Genomic DNA, 24,174 nt, shown 5'->3' with positions numbered 1-24,174 from the left:
TGGAACTTAGCCTCCCAAAGTGCTTTGAAAATATGCCTCTTAGCCTTCCAAAGTTCCATAGGTAAGTCACCTCACCAATCCACTCAATTATGAACGCCTACCTGCTATAACTACCCTAACCACTCTCTCCCTTCTTCTGTCTTCCCTTCTTAATCGTTACACATTACTAACTGTATCTGATCTGATATCCTGAAATGACAATGTTTACAAATCTATGTAAGTCACATTGAGCCTGCAAATAGGTGGGGGAATGTGGGATACAAATGCAAGAAGTAAGTAAGTAAGGCAGCGGGTCCGGATCGGGGCTGAGGGGGTTTGAGTTTGAGAGAGGTACCAGACGGTGGCCAGGGTTGTCATGTGTACTTTGTTGTGCTGTTTCCGCTGTACTTCTCACCACACTTGGGAGACGTTGATAATACGGCGGTTTTAACCAAGGAGGTTTAATGAGACTTTGTTGACGTCTCTGTGTAGTAGTTGTCTAGGAGCTACCCTCAGCCAAATCCAGTCCCGCCTTCCTGCCGGAAACAGGAAGTCGGCGCATCCGACACAGAGGCACGAGCCGCAGTAGAGGGAAGGGAAAGACATTGCGTTTGTTTGCGTCAGAGGTGACGGCGGGACGCTGGAGAAGGAAAGTTGTGCGGTCGGTCTTCGGCTACTTTAAACACGAGCTGAAGCCTGAAAGGTGGGACGGGCCGTTTGAGAAATAAACAGGTGCTGGACCGCGAACGGAGAGGGCGAGGGGGAGCTATGCCGGACCGGGGAGAGAGTGTGTGAGTGTAATCAAATGCGTATGACTTGATTGGTAGCTGTCTGCATGGCCCACGTCCACCTGACTGCTTGAAAAGAATAGTGGCGCGTTGACACTGGAGAGTTTGTTGTAGGCTGTTGTAGTTATGGAGATTTGGGTCTCGCGGAATTTGGTTAAGGGAAGGAGAAGAGGGAATATATAAAACAGATATGTATATTGTGCTGGCAGCTAATCGTCATAAGGTTGAAGTAATAGTAATGTGCTCCTTTTCTCTTCCCGGTACAGACCTTAATCTCCAGCGTTTCCCTCAGGTCCCCAACATTAAGGATCTTATGTGTTTACTTAGTGATTTCACATTTCATTGTTTGATCCACCATTCCCATTAGTAGACTGTTTCATTCACTACTTTTGCGAAAGATGGTTTACCTTAGGGTTTCTGGAGTCGTCTTACCATGATTATTTAGGTGGTTAAACCTCACTTAATAAAGTTTAAATGATGTAATAATCCCTGTGCTATTTTATCATTTTTAATTCTTTATAACCCAATGGAAGTTAGAAATACTTATACAAAAGGGATCAAATGTCCCCTCTGGGGGCAAACTAGCTCTCTGAAATGGGATGAAATTTGACATGAAGAGAAAACAAATAAGAAGACACAGTGCACAGAGGTGTAGCTAGGTGAGGTGCTACGGGAGTGACCGCTCCCCAAATGGACTTCTGATGGCACCGGTGACTATATTTCAGCAGTCTGTCATGCTTAAGTAGTGCACGCACATGCCTACACAGTCCGCTCCCCGCTACACTTCTGCTAATGCATTCAAACATTGGTCAAATCAGACTGGGACTTCTAGAGAAATAAGCACTGCACCCACCTCCCCCCCCCCCCCCCCCCATGACCCAATATATTTCTATAAGAGAAGGAGCTCTGGGTTCTGTAGCATAAAATGCAGTGGGATGAAACCTGGCATGTGGAAAAACCTAATAAAAAGACCCATTGACTGGGAGGGAGATTTACATTGAAATAAGCCTCTCAAAAATGAAGTACATTTCTATGCATTCCACCTTCGGTACCATAGAAATAAAATGAAATGTAACAGAGAACAGTTAACAACAATAGTGGAGAACGAGAACCTATTGTCATAGGGGAGTGGTTCCCAAACTTGGTCCTGGAGGCACCCCAGCCAGTCAGGTTTTCAGGATTTCCACAATGAATATTCATGAGAGAGATTTGCATGCAATGGAGGCAGTGCATACAAATCTATCTCATGAATATTCCTTGTGGATATCCTGAAAACCTGACTGGCTGGTGTTCTTCCAGGACCAGGTTTAGGAACCACTGTCATAGGGATTTGTTTCCTTCTTTGTTTCTAGTTAGAGAACAGTGCAAGACTGGTAGTTTGAAAGGTGGAATGCTATACTCTTCCAAAACCTAGAGCTGTCCCTACAGCTCCAATCTACCCTCTGCAACTGCTCTATTACCCTGCATACTGCCACCAAACCCAAAACTACCCCCACAACTGCCACATCACCTTGAAAACTGTCCCATTCCAAATAATTAGTCCCCCCCCCCCCACAACTGCCACACCACCTTACAAACTTCCCCATCCTAAAACTATTCGCACAACTACCACCCCACAAACTCATCACTAAAACTACCCTTCAACAACTGCTTCATAATTCCACAAACTAACCCCACACCAAAAATCTACCCACTTGCAAGTGCCCTAGTACCCCACAAATTGCACCTCTTCCAAAATTAGTCCCCCACACAACTACCCCTCTGTGCTCCAAACTGCTGCACCCATATAACTTGCTGCCCTCCAAGTGCCTCCCTCCCTGACAGACTTCAAAAATCATATTATTTTCTTATAGGTTGTGATGTGTTTTGCCAAGTACTGTTGTATAGGCTGGACCAGATTAGGCCATGGCCAAACTTTACACATACTTTGTGCCCATATGTTTAGGGGAGCCCTGTGAGATATGCTCAGGACTCAAGAGGTTAGGATTGCCAATTTTCTGGATCTATGCAGAAGTCAGCAGAAATTTACATTCATGTCTAGAAATTAAAACCTCTATCTGCAGTTATTCCTGTCCCCACCCCTTCCCTCCATATGAATGAGTTTATCCTGCCTGTTTCCATTGTAATTAGCGGCAGAGAAGATTGTGGGGGCAGAGGACTCGAAGGCAGCTGTATTCACAGGAAGGGAGGAGATGATATGGAAGAAGTTTCCGTGCAGTAGAAGTGGTTTCTGCATTTGATGGGTGGAAGAGAAATGAACCCCTTAAAAAAATGCCCTAATACATTTCTGTGGGAGAAGCAGTTCCATCAGTTGTAATTAGAGAATGACACGGGGACGGGGAACCGCAGTAGCCGCGGGGACGGGGACAGAGCTTGCAGGGACAGAGCTCGCGGAAAGGGGCGGGGACAGATTCCACCGGGACAGGGGACAAACTTTGTCCCCGTGTTATTTTCTACTTTGAAGCCTGTTAATGAACTGGACTGTTAATTTATGTTTAAGTGATGCCTAAAAAGATATTTTGATTTTTTTGAAAAACAAGCAAACATACAACTAGCAAACTTTGCATGGGGGATCCCGTACATCCTGCTACCAGCACATCTTCTAAGAAGACAACTTCTCTTCCAGGAAGGACTGTGGAAGACAGGAGAGCTAGATTGAATCCTGAGATTGTTGATGACTTCTTATTTATCCATAGATTAAAAAACCATAACAGTGCTTTATAAGGCATATTTTTCCCCTCTAGGGCATATAGAACGGGTTGTATTTTATACCCCTGTATATTTTAACAGTGTGAATTAGGATTCCTTGGTGTAGTAGAAATCACCTGTTGTTGGGGTTAGAAGGGTAGAGGGTGATGGTGGTGGGAAGGAGGGTTATTGTAGCTACTCATTGTTGTTATTGTTCTCTATACACAACAGTTGCACAGCATATTGTTCCTTTTTATACTTTAATAAAAAGATTTAAATATAAAATCATAAGTGTTCAAGGTTTCTGCAGGTGAGGACAGGGCGGGGACAGAAACTGCAGGGACGGGGCGGGAATGGAGACAGGGCCTGCGGGGACGGGGTGAGGATGGAGACAGAACTCACGGGGATGGGATGAGGACGGAGACAAATTTTGTCCCTGTGTCATTCTCTAATCTAGACACCTAACTTTGGCATCCAGTTGTAGTATTGCCCACAGTAAGCATACCAAGCATGCATTCAGGTTAACTGTACTAATGAAACTATTGTAATGCCCTGAGTTACCGCTGTAGTTGTGTGAACTGTCTTGTGAAACAAATCTATGTTATGTATGTACCTTAGAGGGAATGAGAGACTTGCTTTATGCTGAAATCAATGTTCTTGGCAGATTTAAGTTGGAGTAAATGATGCAACATGTCCACCTGGTACCTGAAGAAGATGAGGAGGACCTATACACTGGCTATAATGACTACAATCCAACCTATGACACAGAGGTAATCCTGTTTTCCTCACTTGCAGCTGGATTGCAGATGAAAAAGAACTTAATGTAACTAACATAAACATGTTATGGGCATATTCACGGTTAGCGCGTGCTAAAAACACTAGCACGCCCATGTAAGTAGGGCCCTTATCCAGTTAAGTTGGGAGCCCAGTGTCCATTTGAAAATTTATCCCTTATGTGCCCCAGCCTGATTTAAGAAGAACTTATAAATGAATCTAAATATATTTCTTGAATATCTTACCCCTCCAGAGGAAAGCCTTCTGGTAAAATATAAGTATTAAGAAGCACACTTGCTATAAATTTTGAGAGTCTGAAATGGTGCCTAACATTCCAGGTATAGTAGAGGAAAAACAAACCCCTTTGCAGACACTAATATCTGAAAGATCTGGCTTATAGTGGCACACCCAGCTAAACAGAAACTGACCACCTAACACTTATTACTGCAATTTTAAAGACCTTGTAATCTTTGAAATTCGTTTTGATTGCATTATATGAATTGTTTGTTAACTGTAGATTGCTTTGAAACTGTTGCTTGCTTACCTTGTTAGGATTTGGAAAATGATGCAGCTTTTCAGCAGGCTGTGAGGACCAGCCATGGTAGAAGACCTCCTGTAAGTACATTTTTTGATGCCTATCTCAAATGAATGATGTAAATTATCCTAAAAATTGTTAGCAAATATATAAGGGAATTCTGCTTAGAATGAATTGACCTGTACTTGTCATATTGTTAACTGAATTGGTGAATCATCCAAAAATTATTTTCATTTGGTTAGTTGATATCTCTCTTCATTTAATTTTCTCTCCCAAATGTATATAAGAGTAAGAGCAGTGAGCTGAGAACTAAGGAATCCAAGGTTCAAATCATATTGATGCTATTTATGACTTTGGACAAGTCACTTATCTCTCCATTGCCTCAGGTACAGATCTGTGGGCTGATGCAGTAAACTTGTCAGAGCCATGCGTGGATAGCTCAGTGCATGACTTTCTAACACAAGCATAACATCAAATTTCCTAGCGTACTACCAGCCCAATCCAGAATAAGTGAGGTATTGTGTTTGCCCATCAGCGGATGGAGATAGAAAAACAAAATAGTTCCATGGGATTCTCCCCTTGAGGACTCTGTGCAAGCATAGATAACCAGTATTTTTTTGTCTGCAGCAGATGGTGATGGTTCTTCGTGCAGGTTCTTGGCAGGCAGGCAGGCTTACAGGTTGCTGAACCAGGGTATTTTGGTTCAGTTGAGCTTGGTTTCCTTGTTTCATAGGAGGAAATAGTTGAAGGAAATGAAATTAATATTTGCTGGTGCCACATCCCTTCCCTTTGATTTCCCCCCAGTTTGGGGGCTCTTTGGGGTTGAGGTGCCTCTAAGCAGTGGCAGTAGTCAGTCACCTGCAATGTTTCTATTTTCAACATCTAAGGCACAGGGGTGTCAGCCAGAGAGGTGCCGGTTCATTCCTCAGCTTTCAGCTTTGTGAGAACAGCAGTGACGGCACAACTTATTCAGCACTGAAGCTGGGTTAGCAGTCTTAGGGCCGAAGATAAAAACTCCAATGTTGCATGGAACAGCACCAGAGTTTACTGCCATTTTGAGGTGGTGCCCTCTGAAGGTGAATGTACAGGGGAGGGGGTTGTGTTGAGGGGACCATCCCCCCACCAGTAGCCCATCAGGGCAAGATTTCAGAGGAGGGGTCAGGTTGGGCCCCTATGGTGGCCTGGGGGGTGGAGGAAGTGAGGGGCAGGAGGATAGGGATTCCACTGGATCACCAAGGTGTTTTTTGTATTTATGTGCAGAGGTCCACTGGACCTCTGGGGAAGTACTGGTTGGGGGGGTCTGTGGGTCCACTGGACCCCAGGGCTGGCAGTGACTTCCTGGGCTGCCTGGCCTGAGTAGAGGGGAAAGGGAGCTCTGAGCTGGCATAGGGTTAAGGCGGTAGGAGCGTGGGAGCATCTGAGTGCAGCTCTCTGGTCAAGAGGGGTGAATACCAATAAGCTTGTTGTTTGCTGTGCTAGAGCCCTCTGATCATTCTGCACAGGTAAATGCGGATGCTAGTGCAGTGCTAGTGGCCTCTATTGCCCGCATTTACCTTTGATCATCCTCCTGTTAGTTCCTCATTATGCAAACAGGTATTCAAAGGCAGATACTGAGGTGTTGATTCCATGCTGTTTGATTTACTGAACTTGAATATGAGCATGCAGATTCAGACAACACCTTAGAACTCAGTTGTAAAGTTGGTTATGATGACATACATTTGACATTTTTTTTCATAAATAATTTTATTAAACAGCCATTTTACAGACCTTAGGCCCCGATGCTCAAAGCTCAGCGCTGACAAAATACTGCAAGAACAGCTAGTGGGATTCAAATTATATGAACGCTGTAAAAGTGAAAGCAAGGGGAAGGAATGTGCTTGGTACGTGCGCAGATGAGTTTTGTAGTAAGTGCAGCTCTTGTGCGCATGTGCCAGGCAAACCTGAAAGCAAAGCACATAATGGTGCCACTCTTCTGCACTTTTAAATAAAAGCTCAAAATTTTAAGCGCTGAAAACTGGTACCAATATGTGCTTTCACTTTTGGGTTTGCTGAGACTCGCACACATTTGTTTTCAGTACCAGTACTTAGAGGCTTGCATGGGCTTCATAGGCGCCCGGTATAAGAGGCTTGGGGAGGCTATGCCTCCCCAGCCACAGCAGGATGGATCAGCTGTTTCTATAGAAATGCTAAATAGTAGTAGTAGTAGTTCTTCCGAGAGTCCCTCTGCTCTGGGGGGTTTAAATAGCAGCAGCTGCAGTGAAAGCTGTCTCTAGCCTTGTGTAAAACCAGTTGTAATTTGATTACCTTACTGCTGGGAGAGCAGAGCAGGGGGAGGTGTCCTGGGTTGCCAGGGAGATATTTAACTAGGATGAATTCCTGCACATGAGCACTTCATACCAAAGAGACTTGCACTGACCCCTGAAATTTTAAACTCCTTCTGCACAGCATTCCTTTATGCCTATCCCACGCATGTTTGAATTCCGTTACCGTTTTCATTTCCACCACCTCCCGCGGGAGGGCATTCCAAGAGGGTGGTGAACGCTTGGAATGTCCTCCCGCGGGAGGTGGTGGAGATGAAAACGGTAACGGAATTCAAACATGCGTGGGATAGGCATAAAGGAATCCTGTGCAGAAGGAATGGATCCACAGAAGCTTAGCTGAAATTGGGTGGCGAGGTGAAGAGGGGTTGGTGGTTGAGAGGCTAGGATAGGGGAGGGCAGACTTGTACGGGGTCTGTGCCGGAGCCGGTGATGGGAGGCGGGACTGGTGGTTGGGAGGCGGGAAATACTGCTGGACAGACTTATACGGTCTGTGCCCTGAAAAAGACAGGTACAAATCAAGGTAAGGTATACACATATGAGTTTATCGTGGGCAGACTAGATGGACCGTGCAGGTCTTTTTCTGCCGTCATCTACTATGTTACTATGTTTTTAACTAGGATGAATTCCTGCACATGAGCACTTCATACCAAAGAGACTTGCACTGACCCCTGAAATTTTAAAAGTGCTAAAAATAAGTTTGAAAAGTATTTGCATTAAATCTAATTGCAGAATTTAGGTGCTAGGAAGTGGGATTGGTATGCTATGTACTCAAATTTGCTCAAGCCATATGCAAATTAGTCCATTTTTGGGAGGTTCTCATTTGCATATTTATGGGTAAAAATTGTTGGAAATGTTTACAGCCTTAATGTTAGGGCATAGCTCTGATCAAATATGTGAATTTTGATCCAAAAACGAAGGATTTAGCTAGTGTTTTTGACTAAAAATTCCCATTAGAGTGTCTGTATGTTTATCTGCATTCAAAAAGAGCTCTCTGATTGGATGAGCAGCTCCTGTTAGAAAATCTGCCCGGGAACAGAGAGGAGTGAATCAATGGGTGGGTGGGTGTGGATGGCTGGAGGGGGGGCAGGGGAGAGGAGAGAATGGGTGGGTATGGATGGCTGGAGAGGGGGCAGGGGAGCGAAGAGAATCGCTGGGTGGGTGTGGATGGCTGGGGGGGGGGGCAGGGGAGAGGAGAGTTGCTGGACATGGATGGAGGAGAGGGAAGGGAGAGAGATGAGGGAAAAGGAAGAGAGAAAAACTGCACATGGATGAAGAAAATAGGCAGAAGTTGGATCCACTGGACAGTCAAGTCTGCAGAGGACCCAGCTTTTACTTATGGATGTAGGACAAGAAATGAAGAAGAAAGGCAGAAAGTAAAGAAATAAATGGAAAGGAAGCTCTGGAAACGGAGTTAAGAGGACAGATAGAAGCAGAATCGGATACTGGGCCAGCATGATCAGAAAAACAAAGTCACCAAACAAAGGTAGAAAAGATCATTTTATTTTCATTATAGTGTTTGGAATATGTCCACTTTGTGAATCAGGTGCTCAACATTAAATGTTTATATTTATTTACTTATGTATGGCATTTTATCCCACATTAAACATGAATTAGGATGTTTTGTGGCTCTACATGAGAATTGTGATATTATGATCCTTGTTTCATATTGTTGACGGTCTGCATTTTCCTTATGGGTGGTATATTGGTGTATTAGGTTCTGCCCAGTGTAATATTTATGGTACAGTAAGGTTCTGAGTGTGTTTTTGCACAAAGTTGTGCATAATGTTTTGCAGTTGAGCGATTGTGGTTAGTATATGCTTTGAGCAACCACTTTATACTTTGACATATGATACATATCTAATATCAAAATTTAATAAAAGGTATTAATTGTTACTTTTATTTTTATTTATTTTTTCTGTGTGTTATCAGACAATTATTGATTTAAGCTCCACCCCTGGCCCCACCCCTAACCCCGCTCCCTTTAGCCTCCCCAAACAGTTGGGCCACCGACCACCTATGATGGGCTTCCTTCCACTTCAAAAACAAATGAAAACAAATTCTCTTTTCAACCTCCCCCTCCCCCCATGCCAGCTTCAAGCTGGCTTTATTTTTCAAGTAGTAACAGTAGGGTTTGCTTGTGTGTTGTTCTCTGAGCATTGGGAGGGAATAGCAAATGGCCTCATTTACGTCCATTTGACTACATTTAAATACAATTTGTGGCCATCTCTGACATGCAGTCTATTTCCAGCGCTAGAGCCCTCTGAACATTCTGTGCAGATTAGTGCCAGCGCTAGTCCAGCATAATTTGGCTGTAATGCCGGTGTTAGGTTTTGAGCATCGGGCCCTTAGAGACGGGACAAAGCAAATCAATGACAGAACTAGTACATTTTTAGTTATTGTATAAAATTTAGGCTGAGAAATAGTATTGTTCAGAAAGAATAGAAGAGGAGTATCTCAAAAGCCCTAAGTGTTAAGCCCAATTAACAACGTTTGAAAAATTTTAAAATAAAGTAATAACAGCCTTACAAATTAAACATTCTCCTTCTTAGAACCCCACCCACTCCTGGATGCGCCCGCCCACTCCTCTCCTCCTTTTCCCCCTTCCCCCCCATACAAGCAAAACAAAATCCCTACAGAAAAAACAGAGAGCCATTTAACTTGTCATGGTACTATATAACCTTGCTAAATGCTAACACTAGCCTAAATCGCTCAAAACAGCTGTGGTGTATCAACTATTTGGAGAAAAGCCCTCAGAAACCAAAGGTAAATAGTCCTTGGTTTGAACACTAATACATTATATATATATATATATATATATATATATATATATTTTATTTATTTTAGTTACATTTGTACCCCGCGCTTTCCCACTCATGGCAGGCTCAATGCGGCTTACATATACAGGTACTTATTTGTACCTGGGGCAATGGAGGGTTAAGTGACTTGCCCAGAGTCACATATATATATATGTATATAGTGTTTAGTTTCTATTATTGGGCTGAAAACTCCAAATGATTTTTTAATGTATTTTTAACAGTGCTTTTAGGGTTTAAATAAAGTGCAATAATGAAAGTGCGATCATTTTACAAAACTTCTCCCGATGCTTAATATTTATTTATTTGTTACATTTGTATCCAACATTTTCCTGCATATTTGTAGGCTCAATGTGGCTTATATGGTACCGGAGAGGCGTTTGCAGACTCCGGTGGGAACAAATACAAAGTGATGCTATGATAAGATAAAGTTCATGTGGCACAGCCACAAATGGGAGTCATACTGCGGAAGGGTTGGGTTATGTCCATTACGTGCTTTAGTTTTGTTGTGTCGCAGGTGTCAGACATTTAGGTTGGGTCGGTAGGGTATGTCTTTTTAAATATCTAATCTCGATAACAGCTTGTTTAAAGCAAGGTGACAAGAGAACCGTTAGAAATGAGAAGGCACTTAGCTTTCTTTGTCCAGCACTAGCTTTCTTTTGTTCGACAGGGCCACCGTTTCACCCCTCAATAGGCTTCTTCAGGAACAAGTGCTGAATGTCAATGCAGTAATCTGGAGATGCAAAGTTTTCAATTATAAATCCAACAGCCAGGACAACCCACTGGTTCACTTGCTTTCAGATATACATTCTGCATCTTGAAATGGCGCTGCAATGTCACACATCAAAACGAAGAGTTTAAATAGGCTCCTCCTTTAGAGATTTTATATTCAACAGTTTTTATTAAGGTTAATACAGAAGAGACACTTCCACAGTAGGATTGCGTAGAGATTCAGATAACAAGAAGTACACAGCTTGGGCAACCTATTACATTCCTACATCATTTTAAGCAGTTTATCCCCACATCGCTCCTCTATTTTATGTATAAAATTAAACACAGACCCTCATCAATTCCCAGCTACAGTGAACTTATTTAAGGAACTTTAAACCTTCCTTAGTCTCCTACTACATAAAGCTTCTGTCCCTTTGTGTTATATTCTGAACGTTTAACTAGAAACAGTCTTATTTGAAAGCTTCTCAGTAGCGAACAATATACTCTTGTATAGACTTTGAAAACAGATCCTAAGCTTCCCAACATAACAACAACTACCACCTCCAGGAAGTCCATTATACCTCCGTGTCTTCACATCCCTCCCTATACCTTCTACCGCCCATCCTGCTTCCCGAATCCCTCCTCCCACTAACCCCACCCAAGAACAGTGGTTTCACATGTGTAGGCCTGACCTTTACCCTTCTAGTCCGACCTACCATCAAGTAATATATTCTCTATCCCCTAATCCCCAACCCCCTAACCCATCCCTGTGATGCCTGGCCCCCCCACCCAGCCGCCCTCAACAGCCCAGCGAAAAAATCTGTTCAAAATTTGACTCCGAGCTGCAGGAGAAACTCTATTCAAATAAGCCCCCTAGATCACCAGAAACCTCTGCTGCCTCTTCAGAGACAAGTGGGCACCCTCTGACTCCCATATCATGAGTTGATGTAATTTATTCCTCCAATACCAAACAGAGGGGGGATGATTCTGAATCCAATGGTTAAGAATACATTTCTTTCCCAGAATACAAGCTTTGCCTAAAAATAACTTGTCACCCAACTTTCCCGACCCCCCCCCCCCCACACCAGCCTAATGTTCAGAAAATCGCTTTTTCAAAGGTGAGGGACACCCTACGTCCAAATACCAAACAGAAGAATTCCGCTATAGCTGATCAAAATGCTCTTATGTATCTACATTGCCACAATCCATGATATAAAGAAGACCCTATCGTTCCACATTTCCGACATTGTCCCATATCTACTACCCCCGCATGGCTAGCCTGCTGAGGGGAGAAGTATGCTCTATGTAATGTACGAAACTGGCACTCTTGTAGTTCTGCGCTATGCACCATTCGTAGGCCCCCTTTGAGAGTTGCCCACAATAGCTTTGCCTCAATTGACCTACCCACATCCTGCTCCCACCGATCAGCCACCGCAGGACCCCTTTCCTGCAGAGGAAAAAGTTCTTGGGCAGATTTCAGGATCCCATCCTCCCTAACTACGTCTTCTAGCAATAGCACCCCTTTCGCGTTCACGTTTCTCAGAATCCGGCTCTCACTACCTGGCAAGAACTCTGCGTTCCTCCCCAATGGCAAAAATACGCTACTAGTGGGCTCCTGCCTCCACAAAGCAAGTACTGAATGCCAAAGAGACCACAATGGCCTCAACAGTATGCTCCCCCGAGCCTCCTTGGGCAGGCGCACACAAAGGGTATGGAGCAGATAATTCAAATGCCAGGGGTGGAAGTATGCTCTTTCTAAGTCCACATCTGTGTATGTGTTAGTACCCAAGAGCCAGTCTCGTAGGTGCCTCAATAGACAAGCCTGGTTGTATCTACCCATATCTGGGATTTCCAATCCTCCTTGAGTCTGCGGACCCATTAAGAATTTCCACTGCAGTTTGGGCGCCCCCCCCTCTCCCCAGCAAAAGTTCAATAGTATTTTCCGTAAGGACTCCAAATCCCGATGCAAAATGCGAATAGGGAGAGACTGTAGCACATATAGTAATCTGGGGAAGATTATCATGCGATAGAGCTGAATCCTGCCCATGAGGGTCAGGGGAAGTGTCGTCCAAAGAGCCAGCCTCTGCCTAGTATCCTCCAGTAATTGGTAATATTAAGGTCATATAGATGCTTAGGATTCATTGAAAGCTGTATACCCAAATATCTGAACGAGTCTTGGGCCCATCTCAATGGGAAGGTGTTACTCCAGAGTCGCTTGACCTTCCCTGAACTGGCCTGTGCCTCTGTCTTGGCTAGGTTAATTCGAATTCATTCAATGTACTCCAGACTAGTATTTAAATCTAGTTGTTATTTATTAAGCAACTCGTTGCTCGCTGGATTTAATGCTACTGACTGTGGATGTTTTACAGGAGGAAATAAAAACGCAACAGGAGGAAATACAGACTAAAATTGATAATATTAAATTGAGTTATGATAAGGCTACATTTGAGAAATGCTTGATTGATCATTATTCTAAAATAGAACAATATCGTGGCCAACAAAGAGAGTTAAACATATCAAAGTATAAGCGTGATGAATACGATTATGCTAAGGGATTTGTGTATAGTTGGATGGTCAAACTACTACTACTACTACTAGTTAACATTTCTAGAGTGCTACTAGGGTTACGCAGCGCTGTACAATTTAACAAAGAGAGACAGTCCCTGCTCAAAGAGCTTACAATCTAATAGACAAGTGAACGGTCGGTCCGATAGGGGCAGTCAAATTGGGGCAGTCTGGATTCACTGAACGGTAAGGGTTAGGTGCCGAACGCAGCATCGTTCGTCAAACGTTGGTCAAACGTAATAGGGGGCGGAGAGCAAGAGGGGGTGGCAGATGGGTTAATTTTAAGTTGTCCTCCAGTGAGTCTTCTGAGGAGGACAATAAATGGGAGAAAATACAAAAGCCGAAACAAATATAACAACTGGCAACAGTGTTCTGGAAACAGACAATATGCTGCCGGCTTCTTTTTTACGACTCCCCGGGCAAGCGCAAGAGGGGGTAACCGAAGTGAAGGCAGACTTAGGCAAAACTGTAGTCAAACCGAAGAAAACAAAGAAAACAATAACGTGATTAATATATCCACATCCAGACTATCACAGGATGATTTGGATGTGTTAAATAAGGGACTTTCTTTTGTCCCGTTTTCTAACTATGATTCGTTTGCAACTAGACAGGGTTTGTTTAGATTCTTTAGAGACCTGCGGCTAAGACTTTTGTTCGCCCCCCCCCCAGCGTGATGTATCGGATAAGTTAGTACCTATGCGAACTTATTGGAAGATCTAAGTGGGTACCACTGGGCCCCCCTCCCGATTCATCTATAATGGCTTTTCAAAATTAGTGTTAAAAGAACTTGAAAGTATTGAATGTCATCGGAAGTACTATTGCTATAATTTGTCCAACATACAACGTCAAAGCATTCACCAATTGGCGAACAATTCAGAACTTACCATCACTAGGGCAGACAAGGGTGGATCTACTGTGGTCATGGACACAAGTAAATATGTAGCAGAGGGGTTGAGGCAGCTTCTTCAATTAGATTACTACACTGAGGTAGCAAGTGATCCCACGAATGATTTGAAAGATCAAATCACTCAATATGTTGATAGAGCAGTGTTGGATGGCATATTAACCAAAAAAGAGCAAAAGTATTTATGCCACCCCAATCCGAAGATACCATATATTTACTTTGTTCTGAAGGTCCATAAGTTTACAGTGGACCCGCCCGGTCGTCCTATAGTCTCTACACGTGATTCAGTGTTGGAGCCCCTTTCCAAAATGGTGGACAATGTTTTGCGACCATTTGTCAGTCAAGCTATGTCTTATGTTCATGATTCATCAGACTTTATAGGAAGGTTAGAGGGCCTTAACATAAAGTGTGACAACAGTGAACAATTGTTCATGGTGGGCTTAGACGTTGTAGCTCTCTACATGAACTTACCTCAGAATAAAGTCATTCAGGTGGCCGAATATTTTTTGCATCAAACCTCTTATGTCTACAGAGAAAAAAATCGGTTTTCCTCCAGCTGCTTAAATGGGTCATTTGTGATAATTACTTTATATTTCAAGAAAAATTTTATGTTCAGAAGCGGGGGGTCAAGATGGGGGCTACAGTCGCGCCCTCACTAACATGTCTGTACATGACTCTTTTTGAAATTAATTATGTATATACCTCTTTCCAGTACAACCATGTGTTGCTGTGGAAGAGGTATATAGATGATGTTGTTATGATATGGCAGGGATCTGAAAGAGAATTGCAGAGGTTTATTACTGCCCTTAATTCTGTTGATCCGCATATCAAGTTCACCTCTCGCATAGCCCAGTATGAAATTGAATTCTTGGATATAAAAATTATTAGAATTGAGGAAGGCGAGTTTTCAACTTCGATTTATCGAAAGCCCACAGACAGGAACACCCTGTTACACTATACAAGTTATCTTCATAAGGCATTACGTCAGGGTGTCACATCTTTCAAACTAGAGGTAAAATTGACCCTATAAACTTTTGGTCAAATGAGCAATTTAGTCAACTGTTCTCCATCCAATAGCTTTATTCAAAAATGGAATGACACCTGTAGCATAGCTGTAGACAAGATAGCACAGATCAAAGCCTAATCCAGACCTAATCCAAAGTTATCTCCTTGGTACAATGTAGATCTCTTAGAAATGAAACAAAAATGCAGAAGATATAATTGAATACAGCACTCAGGGAAAAGGGGAAGCTACTCATAGGAACACTCTAGGCTGTGCCACAGAATCAAATAACAGACACTAGAAACAAAGGGAAAATCAAGCAAACAGGGAAAGCTGCCTTTACATACACATCAGAAAGAAGCAGGGCTTACACTGCAGTCAAAGGTATAAAGCATACAAAGGAAAAAATAAACAATGTTCTTGCCAGAACTCAGCCAGTACACGTACAGCCAGGTGGGGAAGGGAAAGGCAGGCAGAGACAGAGTACACCCAGCTGCATGGGAGCAAGGTAACCAGGGAAGCAGCTAGGCGGTGGAAACAAAGTAATCAAGAAATGCAGCTGGGCTGGCAACAACCAGCTCTCTGAACAGTGAAAGGTAACAAGGGAAACCACACAAGGAAACAAAACAGGTTTAAGCTAGAGAGCCTAGAAACAAGGAAGGAATCTATTCATGTTCAGACCAGAACCACACACAACAGGACTTTGCTTGAGGAGCAAAGTTAACAAACAAGTAATCCATACAGGTTAAAACCAGAACAACATGCACAGAGAAACAGAAGAGAGCTTTGCTTGAGAGCAAACCAAAACTACTCACTCAGGGTCCTTATAAAGGAGTAGGCTGATGATGTCACAAGTAAGAAATGAAGCAGAAGCAGGGAGACCAAAGCGAGGCTTGGCTAACAGGAAAGAAGGAAGACTGGAGAGGTCATATAGCTAGATACAGAGAAACAGTAGGTCTGAACATAAGGGCACAGCCACAACCTTGACACGAAACAACAATTGACCCTAGAAAACTGTAGGCTTTAGTTAATTCATTGCTAAATACTCATCAGGTAACCTCTTTAGCAGACCAATTGACCTTTATTTTGAACAGAAAATAACTAAAATAAAACAAGAATTGAAAAACCCTTCCATCTCATTAGAGCAGTTCCTTAATTTACAAAATCAATCACCCTTTTGCTCATCTATTACTAGAATTTGGTTGACATTTCAACCTATCACATCGGACCAAGTCAATCATTTCTTTGCAAATATACCAAATCACAATGCTTGCTTGACTCCTGTCCTAATTATCTCTTGAAACCAGTCCCTCAGGTTTTAATTGATCACCTACATTTAAGTCTAACTTTATTGTTATCTCAGGGTATATTCCCTACTTGCAATGGTAGCATAATCTTCTCTGATCCTGAAAAATAGTCAATTTACAGGCTTATTTTTGAATGAGAAGGGCGCCCATCTTCCGACACAAATCTGGAGATGGGCGTCCTTCTCTCAGGGTCGCTCAAATCGGCATAATCGAAAGCCGATTTTGGACGCCCTCAACTGCTTTCCATCGCGGGGACGACCAAAGTTCATGGGGGCGTGTCGGCAGGGTAGCGAAGGCGGGACTGGGGCGTGCTTAAGAGATGGGCGCCCTCAGCTGATAATGGAAAAAAGAAGGGTGTCCCTGATGAGCACTTGGCTGACTTTACTTGGTCCATTTTTTCTTGCGACCAAGCCTGAAAAAGGTGCCCGAACTGACCAGATAACCACTGGAGGGAATCGGGGATGCCCTCCCCTTACTTCCCCAGTGGTCACCAACCCCCGCCCACCCTAAAAAAAAAACTTACAATTTTTTTTTTTTGCCAGCCTCAAATGTCATACCCAGCTCCATGACAGCAGTATGCAGGTCCCTGGAACAGTTTTAGTGAGTGCAGTGCACTTCAGGCAGGCGGACCCAGGCCCATCCCCCTCTACCTGTTACACTTATGGTGGTAAATGTGAGCCCTTCAAAACCCACCAGAAACCCACTGTACCCACATGTAGGTGCCCCCTTCACCTACATGTGGGTACAGTTGTGGGGAGTGGGGTTTTTTTTTTTTGGGGGGGGGGGGGGTTGGGGGACTCAGCACCCAAGGTAAGGGAGCTATGCACCTGGGAGCAATTTAAGTCCACTGCAATGCCTCCTAGGGTGCCAGGTTGTGTCCTGGCATATGAGGGGGACCAGTGCACTATGAATGCTGGCTCCTCCCACGACCAAATGGCTTGGATTTGGTAGTTTCTGAGATGGGTGTCCTAGGTTTCCATTATCGCTGAAAATTGGGGATGACCATCTCTAAGGTCAACCTAAATGTGGAGATTTGGGTGTCCCCGACTGTATTATCGAAACAAAAGATGGACGTCCATCTTGTTTTGATAATATGGGTTTCCCCGCCCCTTCGTGGGGACGTCCTGCAAGGATGTCCTCAGGTAAACTTGGGCGCCTCGTTCAGTTAGGCCCCTCTTAGTATTAGTATTGTTTCCAACTGGAGTGGAGGAGTGGCCTAGTGGTTAGGGTGGTGGACTTTGGTCCTGGGGAACTGAGGAACTGAGTTCGATTCCCACTTCAGGCACAGGCAGCTCCTTGTGACTCTGGGCAAGTCACTTAACACTCCATTGCCCCATGTAAGCCGCATTGAGCCTGCCATGAGTGGGAAAGCGCGGCGTACAAATGTAACAAAAATAAAATAAAATAACTACAGATCAGTGGCCTCAATATCTCTATTACTCAAAGTTTTGGAGGAGCTAATCACTTATCAGTTAATGGAATATCTTCAGCATCATTCAATTCTACATAAATATCAGGTTTCAGGCCCTCATATAGTACTGAGACCGGTCTTACTACATTAGTAGCCAGTCTTAGATGAGAATTAAGCTTAGGCAACAAAGTTTTAATTCTCCAATTTGACATGTCTAGTGTATTTGATACAGTAAATCATGATATCCTTTTTAACATACTTGACTGTTATGAAATCTATGGAAATTTGAAATGGTTCTCTGGATTTTTAAAATCCAGGACTTACCAAGTTAAGCAACTTGGTACTATCTCATCATCATTAGTTTCTTGTAGTGGAGTGACAGAGGGTTCTCCTCTGTCACCTATTTCGTTTAACATTATGATGATCCCTGTAGGGCGTTTGCTAAAATCAAACGGGTTTTCAGCATTCATATATGCTGATGATATTACAACTTGTATCCCATTCATCAAAGAATTACATGAGATTGCAAACACAGTCAAGTAGGTATCGATTTAATGGAATCCTGGGCTCTTAATTTCACATTGAAACTTAATACTGATAAAACAAAATGTATGATAGTAACTAGCTCTTATCACCCAATAACCATCTCAAATTTTAAGACTGATAATGTTACTTATTCTTTGGATTCAACAATGAAAATCTTGGGGATCTTAATTGATCAGTTTTGATTGCCAAATTTCCAAAGTAGTCTTGAATGTCTTTAGTTAATTGTGGAAACTTAAAAAATTAAGACTATTCTTTTCAAGATCAGTCTTTCGCACTTTAGTACAGTCGTTAGTCTTAACTAAATTTGACTATTGCAGTTAAATTTATTCAGGTATTAAGCAGAGTCTGCTAAGAAAACTACAAACTGATGAAAACACGGCTGCCCACTGTTATGATTCTGCCGGTCTGGCAGGGGAGGGGTGTGGACTCCATTCCTGATTGGCTGTCAGGGTTTGAGCTGACGTCAGTGGGTAGTACTTAAGCCCACATGTTCCTGCTTTCCCTGCTTTGGCGTTACATTTCTTGGCAGCCTAAAGCCTTTACAGTTCTCTGTCAGAACGTTACTCTGGTTGTGTATCTGTGTTCCCTGTTCAGAGATTTCAATTACTTTCCCTTTGTTTGGGATATCTCGGGGCAGCGTGTGTGTGTCTGTATGTGTACTCAGCCTGCTGTTTAGTTTGCTTTGTCTGGGCTTGTTTCTGTCAGCGTGCGGGCATGGGTAATCAGTTCACTTGCCTCCAGCTGGGCTCTCCTCCGCTGCTTGCAGTTCTCTGTGGGAGGCCAGCTGCTTTGTTTGTTCAGTGGGGTCTTTACTCCCGTTCGGCTGCAGACTCGGCAGGTGGCTGGCACCTCGGTCCCGTGGGGACTCCGGTGTTCCTTTCTCCCCTCCCTGTGTGTGTATCGGTTCTGGTTTGGCCGTGAGGCCTGTATGAGTGGCTCTGAGTGTATCGGTTCTGGTTCGGCCGTGAGGCCCGCTTGAATGCCTATTTCCCTTTCTTCCTGAGGTGCTGCTTGTGGGTAGGCTAGGGGTGTTGGATAGTTTGGGTGTGTAGTGGCGGGTTGATCTCCCCTAGGCCTTGGTCCCTGCTATCAACGGACCTGGGCTCAAGGACTCATGACCAACCCAGCAGATTACACCCGCCTTATATATTGATCGCCGTGTTACGCTCTGTTCTTGTTCATTAGATTCTTTATGGTATCTTACCATCTTATATGATAGATCTCATTAAGTTATCACCACGAAATGCCACCTCATCGTCTAGAGAATATCTCATATTGCATTTCCCAAGCTGTAAAAAATTAACATACAAAACTATCCATAATGCTAATTTTTCTTACCAAAGTACCAAACTCTGTAACTTGTTACCTAAGTATATCAGACACTCAGTTGATTATATGTTGTTTAGAAGTTTACTTAAAGCCCACTTCTTTAGATCTGTGTTCAGCAAATATGCAAAGAATTTTAAAAATAGTTTTATTCTTGTATTAATATTACTTGCCTTGCAATGCTTTGTCTTAAGTTGTTATGTAAGCCACATTGAACCTGAGCTTTCTTGGGAAAATACGGGGTAGAAATGTCATAATAAATGAAGAAACTCTCGTGTAGACACTACAGTATCAAAAATCTGCTGGCGACCATTATAATGTACTCTCAGTTTTGCTGGATATAATAGAGCAAATCTAATTTGCCTTTGATGAAACGTTGTGCAGATGGACAACAACACCTTACACTGGGCTTGTACTGGGGCCCAGTAGTCTTGAAAACATAAAATGAGTTTACCTTCATGAAGAAGTTCCTTGCCCGATCTCAGAGCCTGGAGAAGAGCATGCTTGTGAGCACAGTTGAGCACTGGGAAGATGATCACCTGAGGGCTGTCCAGGTCCTGGTGCTTGACCCTCAGTCTATGTGTACGCTCTATCTGAAAAGGTCCCAGGTGTTCACCAAATTGCACTACCCAGGGAAGCCAAGTTTCAAGGAAGGTATACAGATCGCGCTCTAAGATAGACTCTGAAGGCCGATTAATCTTAGATTATTTCTCCTAGAGTGATTCTCTAGGTCATCCCATCTTTGTTTCAATTCAGCCACCTGTTTTAGCAGCTGGGATTGCATCTGTGTTGGTCCTAGTCCTTCAATTCCCCAATTTTCTGCAGCTGCATATTGAGCTCCAAACTGAACGCATCAAGCAGTTCATGAGCTTCCGCCTGATCAAATATCAAATACCTCTACCACTGCACTGACCTCCAAGGTAATTTCGGAAGTCTAAACAGAGATAAACGAGGGGCTGAGCGGGGAGGGTTTGGCCACCATCTTGCCTCCCTCCTCCCCTCAGCTCACCACCATGCAGAGCCCTCCCCACCCACACAGTCTAGGTAGGCCCCCCCTGGGGCCTACCTGATGTTCCTGGTGGCCCATGTGGTCTTTGGGGGCAGGAGGAAGACCCTTTGCTCCCACCTTTTGCAGTTTCCTTTAAAAAAATGACTGCTTCAACCTCTCGCAGCAGCTTGTAATAACTGTTGCGGGCCCCTACTGAATATCAGCCGGGACCCATATAAGCCCTGGTGGCCAGCATCAGTCAAATAAGCCCTGGATATTCAGAGCCAGGGCCCAGACATGACCTGACACTGAATATTTGGGGCTAATTATCTGGCTACGGTCAGTGTTTTAAAAACTGACCACCACTGCCTGAATGTCATCCAGAATATTTATAAATACACAAAATGTTTACGCTTGCTTCTGCATATTTGCTGCAATTTCTTTTTAGATGCAATTTCTGCAGGTTTGGTGTGATAACTTTATAAAATAGTCACCTACTTGACACAAGGGTTGCTTTGGTGTTCTCTGCCTGAGTGGGGTGGGGAGGGGGTTAGGAAAGTAGATGTTACCATTCCAATGATGACCTGGAGTCATAAGCATCCAAACAACAGGTCATCTCTGTTGTAGCTTAAAGTAATGGTTACAGTAGGGTGGAAATGGGGTGTGATTCAGTAAAGCAGATATAAATGGAGTATTTTTGTAAGTTCATCATTCTATATCCGTTTGATATCTTCACTTAAACTAGTCGTTTAATTGTTTACTGTTTAGCTTTTTGATCCAGCTAAAGATTTATAATCTTCACAATCTTTGAAATATGTTGATTGTGCAGGGTGGGGTGAGGTGGGCGGTGGGGAGTTTTGGTTAGACGTGAAACATTGTAAAATATTGAACAACACGTATTTCTGTTTAAATTCTTGTACTTTATTTCCTTGTTCAATAAAAATTGTTTACAGTAAAAAAAAAATAGTCACCTATTTGGCTTTCACACATAGGCAACTTATTATAAAATTGTCTTCAGTGAAGCAAGATGGCCACTGTTGAATTTGAGCTATGAGAGCTGTTCTGAAGTTTCCCTATGTACCTTTTGCTCCCTATTATGGGGAAGAAGAGAAAGAGCAGCAGTTAGACCAACGTACCGGCAATGACTGTAGCCTTTAAGTCAGGTCCAGAGGGCAGGCATTTCCTGTGCCCACCCCCATCTGCAAGCACCTTTGAGACTACGCTGCTGAAAGAGGCATCTTCTTTGGCATTTATGGTCTTTAACCCCAGGCGAAGGGTAGGTTCCTTCTAATCCGGCCGCTGGAAGAGCTATCCCTGAGGAGGGTCTGACATGGCTTGTGGAAATCTTATCGGTGTTAGGTGTAATGGTAGCGACAGTAGCAGAGATGGAGGGTTCAAACCACTCTGTGGAGATACATCCTCAGACTGCTTCTGGAGCAATAGGATAATGTGCTGATACGAGGGAAGTATCCTTTATCTCGGTAATTTCTTTGGCCTCAATATGGGTGGCTATAGAGGAACTTGGTAAGAACCTATTCGGTCAGTTTTTTGCTTTTTATAATCAGTCTATGGCTATAACAGCAAGATTAGACTCTCAGGAATCAGAGTTTAAAACTTTTAATAATTGTGCTAAAAATTTAGAAACTACAGTCGAATCTGCTTCGTAGCATAGAGCAGCCTTAATGAAGAATGGCAGTTTATTACACAACAAAATAGTGATGCTGGGAAATATTTCCAAGAAAAGAAATTTGCAATTTATTAATTTCCCTAAAGTAAAAAATATATCGGCAAAAAAAATGTACAAAAAATATGCATTGGAGATACTGAAATTTCCAGAAGGACCCATTCCTCCTGTTTTGAAGGCTTATTATATACCTGCTAAAGCTAAATTGCCTGTGCAAATTTGAAGTGATGCTTTGGTGGATTCATTAGAACCTTTTTCTCCAGACCAAGCTACTGGACTTGCTACATTCCTAGAAACATCTGTTGAGAGATAAGCAGTGCCAACTACAACCATTGTGAATTGGATAGAGATAAGATAATGTGACTTTTTTTTCCTTGTAGAGATTCTCTGTTTTGTGGATTAAAGATCCAGATATTTCCAGATCTCGTTCACTTAACTCAAAAGAAGAGATAACAGTTTCTCCTTTTGTGGCAGAGAGCAATTCAGATAGGAGCAATTTTCCTGTTAAAATACATGTGTAAAGGTGTGATAAAATTTAGATATGTAAAATATGTTTTTTTTTTAAGCTTCTCAGTTGGCTTTTTTTTTCTGATAAATCTCCTATGGATGCTTTTCTCCACGGTAGTTCAGTTATCGTTTCGTATCCATGAGGTCTCCTTGTTATTTATAAGTAGCTAGTAACAGAACTTTTCCTTATTGTATACTTCTGGCTTTATGATAAGGCTCCTACCCCTTCTTTTCTATTTGTGGACTTTAAGATATGGGACAAATTTAAAGTATGTTCCTTTTTCTTTTATAATTATTTTCCCTTTGTTGAAAATGTGTATTCACTCGCATGTTTCCTATCAAGATTTATTCTTGTGATATAACTGAAATTCTGTAAATAAATAAATAAATTAAAATAGTAAAAAAATCGCCCTCATTGTGACTTCTTGCACTGAAAGAGTTTCAGCTAAAACAAAATATGTTGTGAAACCTGTTCTTTGAATATATTTAAGAAATATGTGTTTTCTTGTTAAGGTTACGGGCAAAATTCCCACCACAGCAACTGCAAGACCTCTGGGAACAGGGTTTGGGGTAAGTTTTTGATGTTTCCATAAGGTGTTTTTTTTTTCCTAGTTGAAAACCTTAATTTTTTTCAAGATGAAATATTAAAAAAAAAACAAACCACAAAATCAACAGTAAACAAAATCTCTGTATCGTATGTTTTACATTTTGCAAATAATGGAGTGTGGGAACTTAAATAAGATGCTATGGGGGCCCACAAACCTTCATTATATTCCAATTTACCCCACCTTTCTGCTCAGACTTTTTGTTATTAAGCAGTCTTGGTTTCATCATAAGTTCATTCATATCATGATGTTTTCCAATTTCTGAATACAACTTTTAAAGCTATACAGGGCAATAAGTCCAATAATTTTGACCATTTAACATCTAGATGCACTTGAGTTAAGTTATTTCTGTGTTATTACTTTGTATGCAAGCGGTAGTGGACAAGATAGGATCTGAGCTATTTGCCAAAAAACATCGATCCAGAAGGTTACTAGATTTAGGTCCAAAGAATAGCATATGAAACATTGTGCCTATGGTTGTACTACAGGATCATAATTGGGACTGACAGACATCACTTTAGATACCTTTATGTGATCAAGGACTTGATATGCAATTTAAAAAACATGGTTTGAGTAATAGAGGTAGATGTGGGAATTACCGAGTTCAAAATGTTTCCCACTTTTTTGCCGGTATGCCACTTGGAATTTTGGTCGACCATATGAACTCAGTTCTTGTACTTCTAAGGGCAGTAGTGACCTGAAAAAGAAATGATAGAACC

The 24,174-nt window shown here is 42.6% G+C and overlaps 1 protein-coding gene across 4 annotated transcripts in view; it reads left to right on the top strand.

The window, feature by feature from the left end:
• The first annotated feature begins 562 nt into the window (after nt 1–562).
• The window catches only part of IFT88 (intraflagellar transport 88), a 269,351-nt gene continuing 245,739 nt past the window's right edge, over nt 563–24,174 (top strand). The window contains exons 1-4 of one of the 4 annotated variants that reach the window (XM_030200295.1): nt 563–711; nt 4,120–4,225; nt 4,782–4,844; nt 23,364–23,420. In XM_030200295.1, coding sequence (XP_030056155.1) covers nt 4,136–4,225; nt 4,782–4,844; nt 23,364–23,420 — 210 coding nt within the window. In that variant the 5' untranslated portion in view covers nt 563–711; nt 4,120–4,135. Of the gene's footprint in view, nt 771–4,117; nt 4,226–4,781; nt 4,845–23,363; nt 23,421–24,174 lie in introns of all 4 variants that reach the window. The other 3 variants (XM_030200293.1, XM_030200296.1, XM_030200294.1) reach the window with 3 other exon arrangements.

This window comes from Microcaecilia unicolor, chromosome 4, assembly GCF_901765095.1.
Source record: "Microcaecilia unicolor chromosome 4, aMicUni1.1, whole genome shotgun sequence".
Classification (NCBI taxonomy): domain Eukaryota; kingdom Metazoa; phylum Chordata; class Amphibia; order Gymnophiona; family Siphonopidae; genus Microcaecilia; species Microcaecilia unicolor.
This window is presented reverse-complemented; position numbering and strand designations above follow the sequence as displayed.